Source organism: Trachypithecus francoisi, unplaced genomic scaffold (assembly GCF_009764315.1).
Source record: "Trachypithecus francoisi isolate TF-2019V2 unplaced genomic scaffold, Tfra_2.0 Contig01579, whole genome shotgun sequence".
NCBI lineage: Eukaryota > Metazoa > Chordata > Mammalia > Primates > Cercopithecidae > Trachypithecus > Trachypithecus francoisi.
The window spans coordinates 26655208-26674964 of NW_022681442.1; the positions used below are offsets into that span (position 1 = coordinate 26655208).

The 19757-nt window shown below is 41.1% G+C and overlaps 1 protein-coding gene across 1 annotated transcript in view; it reads right to left on the reverse strand.

The window, feature by feature from the left end:
• The window catches only part of SORCS3 (sortilin related VPS10 domain containing receptor 3), a 616841-nt gene that overhangs the window by 399684 nt on the left and 197400 nt on the right, over nucleotides 1-19757 (reverse strand). Inside the window, exon 2 of the mRNA XM_033183483.1 lies at nucleotides 19484-19551. Within this exon, the coding sequence (XP_033039374.1) occupies nucleotides 19484-19551 (68 nt within the window). The remainder of the gene's footprint in view (nucleotides 1-19483; nucleotides 19552-19757) is intronic.

Genomic DNA, 19757 nt, shown 5'->3' on the forward strand with positions numbered 1-19757 from the left:
CCCTACTCCCATGGGTTCTTAGCAGAGAAAAATCTTTTTTAAGAAATGTTAAGGCTTTTATAAACATGTAACAATTTCTGACACCTCTGGGCAAGATAGCAAAGCCAGAAAACCATACTACATCCCCATATACTCAAAGTATCATATTCAGCTCATTTCAGACCCAGCACTTTCCTAAACATCTTGCCATCAGGAGGTTTAGATTAGGATAATATTAAAAAGTACCCATTCCTGGCACACAGTAGCTGTTCAATATAGGCTAGCAGTTATGATAACTGCCCCTGAGCACATATTGCCCTTACTTGTCCTCAGATCTCCTGGAAATGTCCCTTTTGACAACCCTGACAGGCAATCTGGCAACTGCCTCAAAACAGCCAGTGAGTTTTGACAATTGTGGCATTCTATGTGTGCCATTCTCAGTCATCGTTGGCCAGTCTCCAGCACATGCCCTCATTCCAAAATATCCATCTCTCCATCCTATACCATCTAGCTGTGATGCAAGATACACTACAGAGCAGAAAACACTGCCACTGCAAAGCTAGGGATGGGAGAAGACCGGGTACCAACAACTAAGTGTCCATAGGAAGCTATCTGACACTTGGAAGACTCACAGCTGCTAGACCCAGGCAGGCTTTCAACAGATTCCTAACCTCAAGGTCAAGGAGACTCAAATGGATCCTGCTCCTCTGTCTACCCAACAGACACTTACGAGCACATACAACACAGCCAGGTGCTATGGGTAACCTCAAAAAGATCAAGAAGAACAGATGAGTGGGTGGAAAAGCAGATTCTAAGGGACTTAAAAGGAAGAAGTGAGAGGGTGCAGGGCTAGGATGCTCAAGAACAGCTATGGGAGAAAACAGAACACATGCTAGGTCCTAAAAACGCGTAAGAGGAGAGAAGAAATTCCAGAGCAAGACATGGCATCAGTAAAGGCAGGAATGTTTGAAAGCGAGGCAGTCGCCTGGCTAGAACAGCTCCACAGAGGCATGTGTTCTCCTAGGGATATCCCTAGTTTCCCTCTGAGAAGTGGGTTCCAAGCTCTGAAGCGAGAGGGTGGAAGCCACCCAAGAAACCACTAAAAGCTTCCAGCTGAGAAACTCCTTGGTTATGAACAGGGCCTGCCCATTTGTGTTTATCACCCAAATCCACCTGTATGTCTCTCAGCAGATTTTACCTATTTTATTAAAGCCTCAGCTTCCCCCTCTGCAAAAAGGAAGAGTATAACAGTACCTACTTGGGGAGGATTTGATGAGATAATTGAGCACAAAACAAGCAGATGTTTCCCCAAATGAATGTCACAGCTTCCTCAACAATTTTTAGCACACATTTCCTATCTCAAGCACGAATTTGCTGCAGTGTAAGAATAGATTTAAAAGGTGGGAACTCTTCAATCTTAAAAAATAAATCTAAGAAGGAATGTAACTTTTACAAATTAAGATTTTTGCAGATTCGATTTACAAAACATAAATAATACTTCCTGATCCCTTACTTTATGAAAAACAATACTATGATTACAGGGAAAAAAACTGAATGAGGAGAATATAGGCATCTGATTCCACAATGCATTATATTTAAAAACACATACGATTCAGTTTATGCATTATATTTGAAAACACATACCAATGATAAAACAAGTCCCCAACAGATAAACTACAAAACATATGAAAAGTGCATATGAAGAAATACAAGTGGAGAACACAATAGAGGAAAAAAAAGTTTTATTCTAAGAGAAATCATTAATAAAGTAAAAATCGTATAATAAATTTTGGAAACATTCACTAAATGTCACTTATCTGCTTAAAATGCTTTCCCATTGTGCCCAAAGTAAAACCTAAACTGCTAAAAATTGCTGACAAGACTCCACAAGGCTTGTCCTCTGCCACCTCCCATACTCTGGACCACTCTTGACTTACTCTGGCTCCCTGAAAAGCCACACTAATGGTAGTGCATACTATTGAAAGATTCCAGTCAGACCTGTGCAAAGATCCTGTGGTCCATGTATCATTTTGGACTCTCTTTTCTCCAACCCTTCAGCTCCTGGTTAATTCTTCCTCATCCTTCAACCTCAGCTCTGGGCACTTCCACAATGTTATGACTTGAATTGTGCCCATCCCCTCAAAATTCACCTGTTGAACTCACCCTGGGACCTCAGAATGTGACCTTATTTGGAAACAAAGTTGTTGTAGATGTATTAGTTATGAGGAGGGCATAGTGCAGTAGGATGGGCTCCTGATCCAATAGGATTGGTAGTCTCATAAAATGGAAATGTGGACACAGGCACACATGAGGAGATAAAGGCAGAGCTAAGGTGATGATTCTACAAGCCAAGGTGCACCAAAGATTGCCAGCAAATAACCAGGAGCTGGGGAGATGCATGCTCAGAGGGAACCAACCATGCACCTCAATCTCAGACTCTTAGCCTCCAGGACGGTGAGACATTTCTGTTGTTGAAGCACCCAGTGTTACTGTGTTATGGTTGCCCTAATAGGCTGATGCCCCTGGGAACATCCTCCCTGATCCTCCCACTAGGTGATGTCCTGCCGTTTCACTCTCCATGCTTTCCCTTTGACACTTCAGAGAGAACTTGATCAGAGGCTGCCTCCACACCGGGGTAAGGTAAGCACCAAAGAAGTAGGCTCAGGGGAGGCATGTGTTGAGGGTGTGCGGAAACACGAGAATGACTGCCCAAAGTCATGAGACCTTACTGGAGTTGAGGGATTAGGACAAAAAGCAGAGCAATCCTGACAGAAATTGAAGCAAGCCCTCATAGGCGGAACATGTGCTAAGGGAGTCATCACTGTTCCAATGCTTTACCATTATTAACTCAGGACGTCCACTCAGCTGCTCAGCTGTTTTCACTTGTGCTTTAGACATGAGAAAGTGAGGCCCAGAGGAGTTACTGCCTAAAGTGCACAGCTGGAAAGTGGCATAACTGGGATTCAAACCCAGGTGGTATGGGCCAGAGAGCAGGCTTTTCACCTATCTGTACAGAGATTCATAAGGGTGTACACATTAAGCAGGTACAGGTAACAGGTACAACAGGTACATAACAGGTAAGCTTCTGTTTGACAAGTCCCTCAGTAGTTATTAAGGGAACTGAGGGGGATTTGAGACCTGTTCCAAATCTTTACAGAAAGGAAGGAGACTGGACCCTTCCACACACCTCCCTTGATGAAACCATAACAGACAGTGCATTTGGAAGAGTCTTGGGTCTCACCCAGGAGGAAGAGCATCCTTCACATAAGCCATTGCACTTGGGTCTTCCACGGAGGGGCCTGTAGATTTGAGACTGTTGGGAACCCCAATGACAACCTCCAACTGAGACCAGGTCTTATTCAGGGACTATCTTGCAGAGGGTCAAGTGCACAGGCTCTAGATTCAGACGGCTTAGATCCAAATCACAGCTCAACCACCTGGTAAGCATGCCAGGAAAGTTACTGAAGCTCTCTGCCCCTCAGGTTTTTCAGCTGTAAAATGGGGATAACAATGCTTACCTATTTTTATCTGGTTCATTATAGCAATGAGTTAAACATATGTAAAGCACTTCAATCATTATCTGGCACATGGTACTCGGTAAGTGAAAACAAGTATTATTATTGATGCTGCTGTTGCTGTTTTCATTTTATCAGATCAGATGAGCCTGGATATTTTCAGTCAGCAGGAGAGACACATTCTTCTTTGAGTCTGGAGATGCACGATTTCCAGAGCAAGTCTTATTCTCATAATTTTACAATATTTTTAGGCATACTAATACCCTAAAGTATGTAAATGCATGTGTGCAATATACACACACCACATACACACACACATACAGGCTGCAACTAAGTGAATTTTTCTCTTTTAATTTCATAGTTTGGCTTTTCCAGCATAAGAGTCTAAGAAATGTACATTTCTTTTTTGCCTTTTATAAATGTACACTTCTCATAATCAATCTGACAATATATGCTAAGAATCTTAAAATTCATCCCCTAGAAGTCTATCTTAAGGAAAAAACTCTAAAATGCATATAAAAACAAAGACTTAAGTATATAGATATGCATCAGAACATTTTTCAAGTAGCGAAAAACTGTAAAACATCTAAATCTCCAAAAAAGATGAATACTTTAGTAAATTATGGAACAATACACTATTACATAAACATTAAAATTATTTTTGCCAAATATTTTGGTAACATACAAACTTTTAGTCAAACATTATATAAAAATAGTAAGAAAACTGTTTATACAAGAGGATCTCAATTATGTAAAGATACATGGGTAAAAATACATATATGTATTAAGTACGCATATGCCAAAACATAACAATGAATTTGAATGGAATTCAGGTGGTTGGTATTTTTTAACAGTACTCTTCATTTTTCAAATTTTGGGAAAATTTTTTTATTAGTGAAATTATTATACAAGAATTTACATATTCACAAAAGAGAAAAATTTAGAGCTTTGGAAACTCATTGTTTCATTTCACAGATGAACTCTTTAGCATCTCAATTTTCATGGCTTAGAGCATTCAGGCAGACGTGTTTGAAGAGGATGCCAATATGAAGCATCAAAGTTTCAAAATAAATCAGAATTAGGTCCAGTTCCAAATTCTTCAGTTTGCATTGTCACAGTTCTCCCCGACCCACCGCCCAGATCCTCACTGAGGAGTGAAATGGGGTAAGTTTAAAAAGTCACATCACTTCCTTTATCCTCTGCCCCACCATTACAAGAGGCCCAGTTTCCGTAGGGATACTCTACATTTTCAGAATGTCTGACCTTTCTCTGGGTACAGTAAGCCAGTAAAGCCTGGTACCTGATAGCCCCTCACCAGGTAAGACTCAGTGACACCAGTCAGCACACCTAACCCCAATGGTGTAGAATTCACGTTTATACAATGGAAAACCAGAGATTCTGGGGGGAAAAGAAGTTTCTGTTTCCCCTAAACAAGGAGCCTGTGAACTTAAGACTTCCTGCCTTCCTCGTTTTGGATGCATTGAACATCAGATCACTGGATATTCTACAGGGGCTGACAGATGAAAAAGCACACAAGCAAACACATACATAAATACATAAATTAATTAAAGAATAAATGAATGGGTAAAAGCAGTAAGAATGTCATGACATTGTGCAAACTGTTCCTCCCTGCTTACAATTTCTCCCCATACTAAATCACCCTTGCTAAACACATCTTTCTAAAACACAGCAATTATTCTACAATATCTGCTTACAACCTTTACTCCTTCCTCTCTATCCCACAGGAAAGATTCCAAACTGCTCAGTCGGGCACCAAAGTCTTCCACTATGTGGCTTTCACTGTCTGGCCAGCTTCCTCCTTGGGTCACCTTCCTTGAACTGCATTCACAATTTCACTTCACTGCCTCCTAACCATTTGCCAGATTTTCCCTGAACATTCTCTCTTCCTGAATTTAATCTAACTATACTCCTTATCTAGCATGCCCATCCCCTCACACCACTCATCAAAGTCTTTCTCTCCCTCCAAAGCCTAGCTCATATTCTGCTCCTGGCTAAGCATCCTCTGATCCTTCAAAGCTAGAATTAATATCTTTCTCTCTCTCATGCCTTTGTTTTAAAATTCTGTTATTATTTCTTACAGAATATCTTATAACAGTGGTCTCTCTCTCCCTTTCTATCACTCTCTTCCTTTATCTTTCTCTCTATATATACACCTCTAATTTATTTATATACAATATATATTACATATTTACATATAAATTAATATATATTATATATTTATATCATTTATATTTGTATATTATATGTATATTATATATTATATATCTAATTAGAGGTATATATAGAGGTAGAGATAAAGGAAAAGAGAAAGCAATAGAAGGGAGAGAGAGACCACTGTTATATGATATTCTGCAAGAAATAATTTATATATAGCCTCTAATTGTTTATATATATTTATAAATATACATATAAATACATTTATATATTTATATATACATGTGAATACATATAAATACATGCATTTATATGTATATATTTATGTATACATATAAATATAATTAGAGGCATATATATAAATTAGTTATTATTACAGAATAGCATCTAATCATATAACATACTATCATAATATCATATAACAATGGTCTCTCTCTCCCTCTGTATTGCTTTCTCTCTTTATCTTTCTCTCTCTATATATAAATATATACCTCTAATTTATATATATGCCTCTAATTTTTATATATATATAAAAATTATTTTATATATATATGGAGAGAGAGAGAGAGACCAACCAATCAGGGGAACCTGGAAGGGAAAATCTTTTCTACATTCTCATATGGCCCACAGTGCCTAGAAAACATATTGTACACAGTAGGTCTCATTAAATGAATTATACTAATACATGGTCTGAATAGAGTCAAACAGGCTTACATCCCTCATTAGAGAGCTTCACTCTGTTTCCTGGTGCATTCAAAAAATGCCTAGCACCGTGCTGAGTTCACAAGAAACATTCAAAAGCATGGCTGGGCGTGGTGTCTCATGCCTGTAATCCCAGCACTTCTTAAGAGGCCAAGGCAGGAGGATCACTTGAGCCCAGGAGTACAAGACCAGCCTGGACAACATGGCAAGGCTCCATCTCTACAAAAAAATTATAAATCAGCCAGGCATGGTGGCATATGCCTGTGGTCCTAGCTATTCAGGAGGCTGAGGAAGGAGGACCACTTGAGCCTAAGAGGTCAAGGCTGTGGTGAGCCATGTTCACACCACTGCACTCCAGCTTGGGTGATACAGTAAGACCCTGTCTCAACACACACACACACACACACACACACACACACACATACACTCAAAAGCAAATACCAAATGAGTTGAGCAAGGTCTTGGGAAAATAAAGTCAACACACAAAAGACAATCCCATTTCATTTTCTAGTCAATTATAATAAATCTATGAAAAGTGAAATTAAGCAAACAATATCTTTTACAATCACTCCAAAGAAAGTGAAATACTTAAATAAGTGTACACTTAACAAAATACATATAGATTTTATATAGTGAAAACTATAAAATGCTGATGAAAGAAATCATAGACCTAAGAGATGTACCACCATGTTCATGGATTCAAAGACTCAATATACTAAAGATGTCAGTAGTCCACAAATTCCCCTATAGGTTTAACAAAACTCCTATCAAAACCCCACCAGGGTTTTGATTTTGGCAAACAGAGACAAGCTTCTTCCAAACTATATGTAGAAAAGCAAAGGCCCTAGAACAGTTAAAACAAAGAAGAATAAAGTGAGAGTAATCATTCTGCCTGACACTAAGGCTTACCATATCACTACCGTATGAAGAGGATGGTACTGGCAGAGGAATGGACACATCCCAATGAAACAGAATGGAGGGCAAAAAAGAGTCCCATATAAATATGTACAACTGATTTTTGACAAAGGGGCAAAAGCAATTCAAGGGAGTAGGATAAATTGCACTCACATGCATTTATTCCAGAAAAATGAAAACATGTTTGCATGAAAACCTGTATTCAAATGTACAGAACAGCATTATTTTCCATAGCCAAAAACTAGAAACAACCCAAATGCCCTTCAACAGGTAAATGGTTAAACAAATTGTCATACGTCCATACCCTAGACTACTACTTGTCAATAAAAGGGAACTACTGATACACAAAAAAAGTGCATGAATCTCCAGGGAATTATGCTAAATGAAGAAAAGTGAGAAAACGCAATCTCAAAAGATTGTATACTGTATGACCCTATAACATTTTTGAAGTAATAGAATTTTAGAAATGGAGAACAGATTAGTGGCTGCCAGGGTTTAGCGATTAGGGGTTTTGGGTGAGGGAGGTAGGTGTGATTATAAAATGGCAAGATGAAAGATTCCTGTGGTGATGGAGTATTTCAGCATCATAACTATGAGGGCGGATAGACAAACCTACCTTCCCCTACACCCCCACACAAACTCACACAAAAAAATGGGTACAACTAAACCTTAGAGTATCTGTATAATGTTGGTGGATTATATCAACGTCAATATCCTAGAGTGATATTATATTGTAGTTTTGCAAAATACTGAGGGGGACTGAGTAAAGTATACACAGTATCTTCTTTGTATTGTTTCTTAGAACTGCCTGTGAATATTCAGTTATATCAGTAAAATTTGCATTAAAAACGTGTGAACACAAACGGCACACTCATCCCAGACAATTTTCTATAATCACCCACCACCTTTCCTAACAGGAATGGAGAATTTGTGAATGATTAAGAGCATTCTACTTGCATCTCTTGGTGGGGGGATGGGTTGGGAGGGAGGCATTACAAGAAATAAAAATTGTAGAGATTATATCGGACCAATCATATCATCTTCATTTATGAAGACCCTACTGTTAAAACTTTGGTACATTGTCTAAGGTTCAGGAGAACAGATGTGGAAGTGAGTGTCCAGGGCTGAGACAATGTTCACAAACTAAACTGGGAGTTAAAAGCTATTGGGGGAGACAGTAAGGGGCAAGTGAGACAAGCATGGATTTTGGCATTTTACAGACCTGAGGTCAAACTTCATCTCTTTTGCCCACTGTCAGCAAGAACCTCGGGTGCATCATCCACCAGTATGGGGTAAAACCCTTGCAAGGGTTTTACAAGTGGTATTTTTATGAGTAAAGCTCCTAGCACATTCTCTGACACATAATAACTGATGGCCTCTTAAACAAATATTATAATTGGAGGGATGTTCTTTAAAATTGTACATATTTAAGTTATCTGTATACTAGAATCCATCAGGAAACATATGGTATCTGTGATGTCTGGTATTCCCAGAACCTTGTCCTGTCCTACTGCTGATCATCCCGGCCTCTCTATGCATAGAGATGAACAAAGGGGCCAGCTGGGCCAGGGAACTCTTACCTACCGAATACAGTTAAAGTTTTGACTCCTTGACCCAAGTGGTCTCTTCCATTTTCTCTTCCAGGAATTTAAACCTCAAAGGAGACAGTTGTCATCTGATAGCAGCTCACCAGAGTGTAAATCCATGACATCCAGCTGCTATGGCTGCTGGAGATTCCTGGAATTTTGTCACTGCTGGGGTTTTTTTGCTCATCTCTTCTTCCAAATGTTGAGCAATTCCAGTATTCTTCCAACAAATCTTGTATGTTGCTTAAGTTAGCAATGGTTTCTGTTACTTGCAACCAAAAACCTTTATGAATAGAAAGCCTTCAAAAGGTACCTGGAAACTATTCCCCAGTTTTTGTTTTGTTTTGTTTTTGTTTGTTTGAGACGGAGTCTCGTTCTGTCACCCAGGCTGGAGTGCAGTGGCCCAATCTTGGCTCACTGCAACCTCCACCTCCCAGGTTCAAGCAATTCTCTTGCCTCAGCCTCCTGAGTAGATGGGACTACAGGTGCACGCCACCATGCCCAGCTAACTTTTTGTGTTTTTAGTAGAGACGGGGTTTCACCACGTTGGTCAGGCTGGTCTTGAACTCCTGATTTTGTGATCTGCCCACGTTGGCCTTCCAAAGTGCTGGGATTACAGACATGAGGCACTGTGCCCGGTCTATTCCCCAGTTTTTGTGTCCTCTGATCCCCACCAGAACCTAGATTCCTGACGGCCAACTCACCCTCATAAGGCTTATCTCAAGCACAACTCCAGGGGAGCAGCACCTCATGACCACTCTCTTGTGGCACCACTCTCTAAGATCAATGTTAATTGCCCAATTAAACAGCCCTGATGCTGACAGAATGTGAACTCGTTAGTAAGTGCCAGAGCACATTCCAATTATTAACCTTTATGGTTGTCATTATAAAGAGGAGGGTGCAACTATGGATTTCCACATGAATGATTACGCTCATCACTCTGAGCCAGAAGGAAGAAAGATGGGTAGAGGGAAAGGTGGTATGCTGCGGGTGAGTTACCCAAAACAACTTTAGAAGCAAATGACACTTTAGAAGCAAAGATGGCCATAAAGTGCCTTAGATCAGTGGCACATCAGAATCAAGAGGGGAGTTCTTTAAAACTGTAAGTTCATGGATCCTGACCCCAGAAATTGATTCAGTGGGATTAGAATAAGGCCCAAGAAACTGACTTTTTTTAAATTTCCCAGGTGATTCTCATAATCCACCTGAACTGAAAATCACTTAGGCAAATATCCAAGGAAACTACTAGTCCCAAAAGCAGTCCCTCAGCCATAGATTTCACATGAAACATGAATGGCTGCCAAATTTGTAAGGCCAGGAAAGCATGCTTACCAACATGACAGCAAGAACAAGGGGCTGCTGAGAACTGGAAGATCCAGACTGGGGTCCCAGATCTGAAATCACTGACCACCAACCCACTAGGGACGCCAGACAATCCGTCTGCAAAATGGAATGTTCAATTACAGAGGCCTTCCATTTCTCCTGGAAATATGAGAACTGTCCCGTATTTATGTGGACAATGACTAAAAATGGTATGCAAGTTTAAGAGAATAATAGCAGTGAAGGGGGGGATCTTTTACAAGATAAACCTTATGTATTGGAAGACAGCGCAGCTTTAGCTTTAAGTTGGGCACAAAACATTTGGAAGCAACAATAACATATAAAAAAACTTCCTAAGTTCAGTGATTCTTATAAAGAAATCTCACAGACGTGTAACAGGAAAGGTCTTTTACCAGTTTACGTATTTTCCGCCAAATAATGTCTAGGGTAGTGGTCTTTGAAGGGAATTTGCCAGAAACCTCCTAATGACATTAGCCTTCTAATGTCATAGTTATAGTTATAGACTATGTCCAATAAAGTAATTGGCCACTAAATGATGAGAAAGTAACTATGAAAGTTTGACTACCTAATGTTTATAGTCGTTATATACATAAGCAGGAATGGGGTATGTCAAATCACTCTCCTATAAACTTGAAAATACATAGGCTCTGTGTGAGTTGAAATTTTTTCTTTTTTTGGCTTCAAACCACATTCCAAGGGACCACCTATCATAGTTTTACACAGATGGCCATCTGGCAGGGAAATAAATTAAGGCCTACCTTAGAGAGCAAGGAAATGCATCCACTTAAAAATGTTATTTTAGAAGGGACTGTCTGATCCTGTTCACTTATTAACTTCATTAGAAGGCTAATGAATTGACTGCTGAGAAAATGAGAGGGAGCCCAGGCTGTGGACAGGGATGGGCAGAATTTCACACCCTTTATCCAAATGGCAGAGTTATTTGTGATTGTGATAAAATGGTACTGCATTTGGAGGAAAGGGAAAACAACATAAAATAACCATCCACAGACACAATCCATACAAAAGTGTTACATTCTCTCAGCCACTGGACAAAAATCAAGATTTATGCATGCTGTGGTCCTGCCTAGTGGAAGAAAAAAGACGGAGCCATAAAAAGAAGTCCTCTTTCCCATAATAAATAGGAAAACATTAAATCTGTAATCCAGATCTGCTTCTCCAGTGTTCTCATTTCTCAATTCTCTAGCAAAGTAAGATGTCTGAGGCCCCAATATTTAGAGCAAACTCATTTCTCATTCTATTTTTTTTTTTTTCAGAACAAAGACTTTCATAGATTGTATGATGCTCCCTGTGTTTAATGAATTTAAACTAAGTAGTTTGGACAGGTGTTCTGGCTAATGTCTGCCAACTGGATAATATCCATCAGTGAACAGCAAGTTAGCAGAGTATGTTATTTTATTGACACTTGGATTGCAACTTCACCAGCAGATTTTACAAAGGAAGGTGGCTGTGCTCAGAAGCAGTGCTGTTAGCTCAAGAAAGGTATCTTTTGGATATCATAAATCCTGTGTGGGCTTCCTGTTTGACTTCCCAGTATGACAGAGACTGTGGACTAAGAGTTGAAAGGGTTTCGAGAGATCATTTCATCTAAGACCTTTATTTGTGAAGAAACAGAAGGATGGCATGAGTAATCTGATTAATTAGTAACAGAGGTGGGCCTAGAACCCAAGCTTCCTTGGGTGAGTTCAGTGGTTCCCAAGAGATTTCAATTTAGTAAGGTTGGTCGTTACTCAGGAATTTATTTTTTCAAAAGCTTCAGCTAGGTGTGGTGACTCACACTTACAATCCTAGCATTTTGGGAGGCTGAGGCAGGCAGATGGCTTGAGCTCATGAGTTCGAGACGAGCCTGGGAAACATGGTGAAACCCCATTTCTACAAAAAATGTTAAAAAATTAGCCAGGCGTGGTGGCACGTGCCTGTAGTCCCAGCTACTGGGGGACTGAGGCAGGAGGATCTCTTGAACCTGAGGAGGTCGAGGCTGCAGTGAGCTGAGTGCAACAAGTTTGAGAAACATGCATGGCCCCACCCTGCCTTCCATGTTAATTACTTGAGAGACAGCAAAGCTCTTCAATGGGCTTAGATTCTCCAAAAGTTATATGAAAAGGAAACCAATAAAGACCAAGTTAACACTATGGTGAAGAAATTGAAAATCAGATTGTACTTTGCATCCTGTACCCCAAATCACCAGCAGCAGCAGCAGCATCTGGTGTATGAAACCCAAGAAATACATTAACTTTCACCTTTTGCCAAACACAAATGAGGACATAAAGGGGAAGACAGGAATATTCTCTCTTAAGCAGAAATGCATAATTTCCAGGTATGATATGCCTAGGAGTCTAGATTTGTTCTGTACCCCATCCTCCTAAAGATATTAGCACATTTGTCATCTGGAGCGTGGCTGAGGCTGCTGGGCTAATAGAGTAGGAGTATATGAACAAATCATAATTATTATATTAAATACTGACTACACTGACAACATCTGCATTCCATGCATTATTTCACTGAATTCCCACAAAACCTATATGAGATAGACTTTATTATCTTTCTATTTTTATGGAGAAGTAAACTGAGGCTCAAAGAGACTAAAACATTGCTCAAGATGGTATAGCTAGTAAGCAATAGAGCTGGGTTCACATCCAGGCTGTTTGAATCCAAGACCCACCCCCTTTAAACACTATATATGCCATCCCACTGTCACCAGGTGTTTCTAGGAACCATGGGAACTACCAATATCTTTCCTTTTTATTTATTTATTGTTTTTGAGATGGAGTCTCACTCTCTTGCCCAGGCTGGAGTGCAGTGGCATCATCTCAGCTCACTACAACCTCGGCCTCCCAGGTTCAAGTGATTCTCCTGTCTCAGCCTCTTGAGTAGCTGGGATTACAGGCACCCACTATCACTCCCAGCTAATTTTTGTATTTTTTAGTAGAGACAGGGTTTCACCATGTTGGCCAGGCTGGTTGTGAACCCCTGACCTCAGGTAATCCACCCGCCTCGGCCTCCCAAAGTGCTGGGATTACAGGCATGAGCCACCAGGCCCAGCCGTCTTTCTTTTTAAGAAGCTTACACATCCCAATAGAAAAACAGGATATATTATATTAAATAGCAAAACAAAATATATTTGCCATATTGCTCTCTTCTCCGATTCATTCCTAGAATTGTTTTGAATTCTTTATGGAATGATGTGGAGTGGTAATAATAAAAATATGAGCATTTCTAGAGCACAGCCAGTCATTGCAGAATGCACTGTATTTTGTGGATATGTATATATTCTTACATATGCCTGCTGTTGTTTCCCATGTGCATTCATCTTATCTTCCAACCAAATGAAACATTCCTTGAGGATAGCAATCATGACATACTTACTTTGCATCTCCCAGCAATGAACACAGGGCTGTTTACATAACGGATGCTCAATTAATATCGGTTCAATTGAAAGTTCTGTGACCCATTCAGGAGTTTCCACCAGATTGATTACTACAGCAAGCAAATAGGAGACCATCCCAGTTTTAGACAGAGGATTTCACAGCTTATATCAGCCCAGCCTTCGGGACCTCACATATAAAGAGCCTAGCGAATGGGGTGGAAGGCTTTTAATTAACAGTCTAGCAAAAAATGTCATCCCAATCTGCAGTTTTGTTTCCGCTAATTCACTCAGATTCAGCAGGAATTCCACCAAGGAATTGGGGTGAGCAGCTGTAGAGGGACAGAAGCGCATAAATAAATCATGGGTGTCATTAAAATTTGTAAACTAATAACTTCTGGGAAGTCTTAGCAATTATTATCAAGGTTTTCTTGGCAAACAAAAAATTAATAAATTCAAAAGGTCTCCATTTTCTATTTTTTAAAAAAGCAGCATCCTCGAGAAAGGTCACTGACAGAACAATTAAGGAGGAAATAAGTGGTCCAGACAACAGCTTGTGAACCAGATGAAAAGTCATAGAATTCCCAAGTGGCAGGAGTATGAGACAGCTCAATACATGGAAAGGGACACGGCAAGGCGGGGCTGGTGCTGGGATTGGTTTGGGGCTATTGAAAACTTTCATGAGGTTTCCAAATCCTTATTCAGTATAGTTAAAATGCTAAGCATTGCCAATGATCCAGAAACAACTAAGGCATGCATTCCCTGCCCTTGAGAAGTTCACAGGCTAGGAACAAATCACCAATATGGTGTAAGGATATAAAGCTACCGATAAGCAAAGAAGGAGCCTCCCACCCAGAGAGGTGGGTCATGGAAGGTCTCCGGCAGGAAGTGCCTGGGAATCCATACTCTCCATATACATCATAATCAATTATGGTGCGTCCTGAAGCCAGGCATACAGGAAGAATGGCTGTTCAGTCTGGTTTCTTTTCTAATAGTAGAATGGCTCCCATACTACTAGGGTGGGTGCAGTAAAGCAAGGCTAAGAGTGGGTGCAATAAAGCAAGCGAGGAGAGAGGTGAAGAACCAAGGTCTACCAATTGAAGGGGATCATTCTTTGCAAATGATTCCTGTTTCCTCTCGTCCCTAGACAACTGCAAATTCATTTAGCTCTGTGAAGACCCTAGTCCAGCAGCCAGAGGAGAGCTCCTGCGCAGATTCACACCTGTGGACACCTTGCACCTGTGGGGACCGCCTACCTGTGGCAACTTCATACCTGAAGTTCCTTTACCATGTATATTTTGTTCTGAAGCTGATCAGTCAGGGACCCTTGATGAACAGTCATGCTTAGGATGGACAGGCAGAAGCTGGAGAATTGCTTGCTAACCCATTTCCCTCCAGAAGTGGGTAACTTAAACTTCTTTAAAGTTTTTGTTTATTAGTCCAAGGGCTCATGTCCAAGACATACAGAAATGAGTCCAAGAAGCGATCTGCCAATCAGAAACATAAATCCTCACCAGTACATATGTTCAAAAGAAAAGATTCAACAACCTCAAGCAGTGGATTGATTAGCACTATCAGAGTTTCCACTTCCAGAGAAAAGTAACGTCCTTCCTCCCTGAGGATCATGAATGCCCAAGTGAGGCAGAGATGCACGTGCATCCACGAGTGCAGAGGGCATAAATAGGGCACCAAGGCATGCACCATATGCAGTTGTCACGGAAATGAGAACAATGTGGTCCTCCCTTTGAGTCCATAGCACCACCCTACCACACGACAATGGCCTAAATTTATTAGGAATGGAAGAGACATAAATAGGAGGGTTATGTCTGTATAGCTGCAAAGTTTCCATTTTTGAGAATGGCTATATGACACTGTGGAATGAGGCTCAGATCAAGAGCCAGGGAGTGCTCCTAACCTCAGCCTTATGACCCACGTAACTCAGGGAAAGCCCTGCATCCTTTAAACAAGTCAGTCCCCAACCTCATTAATTCTCTAAACATGATATCTTATAGGTGAAGTGTTTTTTGACTAAGGGATACCAACAGATGGTTGTGCTGTTGTGCTTAAATGACAAATTTACATAACCACCCTGGTGGTGGTGAAGAAAGAACCTTGGCCACCAGCAGTGGAAGAGCACCAAGGTATTCCGGAAAGAATGTCACAAGGGCACAAAATACTGCTACACAAATTAATGGTTTTAAACAGCCTTTCATCTATTTAGAAGTAGATGGCCTCTGAATTATTAATCCAGTGAGGCAAATAATTATATCACATTGCCACCTGACAGGGGGTGTCATCTTGTCATGACAGCTGCTGTTCCAGGCTTCTTGATTGTACAGAACACCGAAGAAGAATCACTGAATTCAATTGCAACTTGGTTAAGCATGTTAAGCCGAATCACGAAGCTGAAAGGGTGCATGTTTAATTTAGTTTCTTTCCTCTGCACGCTGTATTAGGAAGGGAAATCATACTGCTCTAGGCTCTATAAAATACATCATTATCAGTACAGGAAAAGAGAATGGGAGATACAGATCTTTAGAAGATGCGTGAGAAAGACAGTAAAAAGTTAGAAGACTCCCAATGAGGTCCCAGCAAACCAGGAAACCCCCAGAAAGTTTAGGAGCAGTCCCTTTCCTCAGTCACACTCTATCCAGGGGTTCCTAAGCTGGGCTTTATCAGGTCCGTGAACCTTCTGAAACCTAACACAAAAATATACTCATACATGATATTGATCAACAGGGAAAGCCCATAATATCCACCAGCTTTCCAAATCCCCATAAGGGCACACCATATGGAATCTGTGATCTGTAAACTCGCTCTGAGTAACTCGCTTTGCTTGGGCCTCTTCTGTGAACCTGGCCAATCCCCACACCCTCCGGACCTGGCCCAGCACATTCTCTCCCACAGACCAGCCTCACCTGGACTTTGCCCTGTGGTAGGGACATTTCTCCACTTGCCAAACTGCATCCCTCCCTTTGTGCTGACACCCAGCTTGAAGAATCTTTTCTATAAAAGAATATCTTTGACTAGATAGAAATTGGTATTTCAATTCCTCCCAACTAGCACAAAGGACAACATTCTAAATCACTCTTCTCCCCTCCCTAACCCCCAACCTTCAACCTCAAAGATCTCTGCTAATTCCTAGATAACACAGACTACACTCCCTTGGTGTCTTATAATTTCCCTCACATGCACCTCTGCAGCGAGGGATCCTTAAAAACAAAATCAACAACGGAATGAAAACTCTATCCAAACACAGGGCTATGACAATCATTAATAATTACAATTAAGTAAGCACTTCCTGTGTGTGAGTTACTGGACTAAATGTTTTTACATTTGTTTCACTTAATCCTTAAAACAACCCATTCATTAATTTACTCACTAAGTAAGCATTTATTAAGCACTTCTTGTGTGCCAAATAATCTTCTAGACACTGAGAATACAGCACTGAATTAAAGTGAAAAAAATTCCCTCTCTCCACAAGCTTAGATGTGAGTGGGTGTGGGAAGACAATAACAAAGCAACAAGTCAACATTTAGCATGCCAGCTGGTGATAAGGACCAAGAAAAACATGTAGCCAAGTGATGGAATGTGGAATCCTAGGGAAGGACTTCATGATTAGGTGACCTGTGACCCGAGAGGGGAAGGAAGTGAGGTGTCTGCTCTGTCGCCTGGGAGCACTAAGCAGAGGAAAAATCTCAGTGTAAAAGCTCTCGGGAAAAGCATGGTGGTATGTTGGAGGAATAGCAAGAAAAATGAGGCTAGAGCAAAGACATGCTCTATGCCAATTTATATGCAGGGAAACAGACTTAGTGAAGTCGATTGAATGATAAACTCCCTTAAAAGATAGGTCCCCATCCTAACTCCCAGAATCTATAATGAACCTTATTTGAAAAAAAAGTCTTTGCAGATGTCATTAAGGATTTCAAGATGAGGTCATCCTGGTTTATCCAGGAGGACCCTAGATCCTCCAGAAGGAACATGGCCCCGATGACACCTTGATTTCAGACTTCTGGACTCCAGAACTGTGAGAGAAGACATTTCTGTTGCTTTAAGCCACTCAGTTTGTAGTAATTATTATGGCAGCCCTGGGGAACTAATAGAGAGAGATTAAGTAAAATGCCCAAAATTACACAGCTTGGTGGTGGACAAACTGGGACTTCAATCCTGGCAATGGAACACCAGGGTAACCCGTACAGACACCAAGCTATACACTGTCTCTTGGTACATGCTGATGAATATACTGGCTCTTGCAATTGTGAGAAACACCCTTCATAACTTGAAGGCCTCTAGCATTAAGCAACTGGCCTAGGTTCCTATACTTGCCTGGCCTGCTCCTAGAAATAGCCAAACCTTTTCTGCAACATAGGGTAGCAGGAATAGCTGTTTTTCAATGTAAAGATAAAATTTTCTGGCATGTTTCATGATTTGACCAAGCAGACACCACAGGAATGAGGCTTAAAGTATCACACAGCATCACTGTGCTTGGGCTTGAAGGGAGGTTTCTGAGGCTCTAATTCCCTGGAAAGTGCCGTGTGAGTGGAAATAGTCATGCTTTCATTTGTTAGAGGCACGCTGGTTACGTATACCTCCGCCAATTTTCATTGAGCAGCAAAATTAGGTTTTAGACGTCCTGTGAAAATGGAGGCAGGCCTCAGTTGATATGAGCAATTAACCCCTAAATATTTAATAGATGCTGTGACTACTCCCTCTTCCCTGGAGAGAAGCTGCCTACTTCTCTGCAAACAAACAGGTCAGATGAAGAAGCATTTCACACCCCAGTCCCCTCTGCTCCAAAACCCCAGGAAACCCTCAGGGCAGGACTTAGGGATCATGATGCAGCCAGATGCATGGCTTTTTGTGACAGCTTCCTGCCCAGTATTGACACATCACAAGGTAAATGGGAGAAAACAAACAACACCTCAAGTCTCATGGACCTAGCAGAGAGGGTGAGGCACCAAGTCCCAGTGGCTGATGAGACCCACTGTCGACTCGTGTGACTGCGTGTCAGTGTGGTCGTATGGGTGTGCGTATGTACGTGATGAGGTATACACGTAAGTGTGTATAACACATGAGCATTCCCTGTCCTGAGAAACTCCCAGTTTCATGGCTTTATTAAGGTTCTCTCTGACTTCACTCACCCATATCCCTCTTCTCCCTTGTCCTGTGTGCACAAGCATTGCTAATAGGGCTAGCTTATCCACTAGGCACAAGAGGTATAGCAGTTTTAGAGGCCCTAAAAGTGTTTTATTTTAAAATCAAAAGAATAAACTGGGCTGAAACAAGTGTTTTAATACATGATATTAATGTAGCTGTCTTCATACCAATGCAGGGGTAAAACAGACCTTTTAATACTATTTTATGGGGCAAGGGACCCCTGAAGACAAAAATGCCTGGGGATCAGAACATCATCAGACGAACTTGTATCTGTACCTCTTCCCATGTGTATCTGTGCCCATGGTACTGCCTTCTCAAGAACCACAGCATCTTACAGATGCAAAGGGCTGGAGACAGTCCTCTGGCCAAGACTCACATCCAGGACAAGAATCCCTCCTACAGCAGGCTTCCTAATCAAGAAGCTCTACTCGTGCATGTTTATCTGATCTCTCTAGCCAGGCCCCACCTTCTTCAAGTAGAATGAGATACTCCAAAAACACAGAAGCAGTGAGAGGGCCAGGATATACATGCAACAGGTTCCAAAAGAGATAAGCAGAGGAGGAAAGGAATTCACAGGTGGGGGCCGTTGGTTCCACCTGGAGCATTAGCATGAGCTTCCAGGAAGAGGACTATCTTCTGCTCCTTCCAGTCCACACTTCCCAACTGCTTCGCTTGCGTTTCTTACGTGAGCCAAGCCAGGGTGGCTCCTTACGAATCTCTAATCCACTTACCTCCAAAGTGAACTCTCAGTCACGCTGCCCAGGTTGAAGTCATATAGCTTCGTCAGGATAAGTATGACCTGCAAGGGGTTGGGGATAAGGGCAGAGGAGAGGAACAAAGGGAGGAAGAAAAGGAAGCTTAGTTTAGTTTGTGTAACAATATACATTGCATCTTCTATCACCCAGAGGAGGGCTTAGTATTTATCCACTGAGTTGTGGGGTATTATAGGATCAAGCAAGGGGGAAAAAAGTTATTAATTTAATGCATCCCTATAACTGGTAGCAT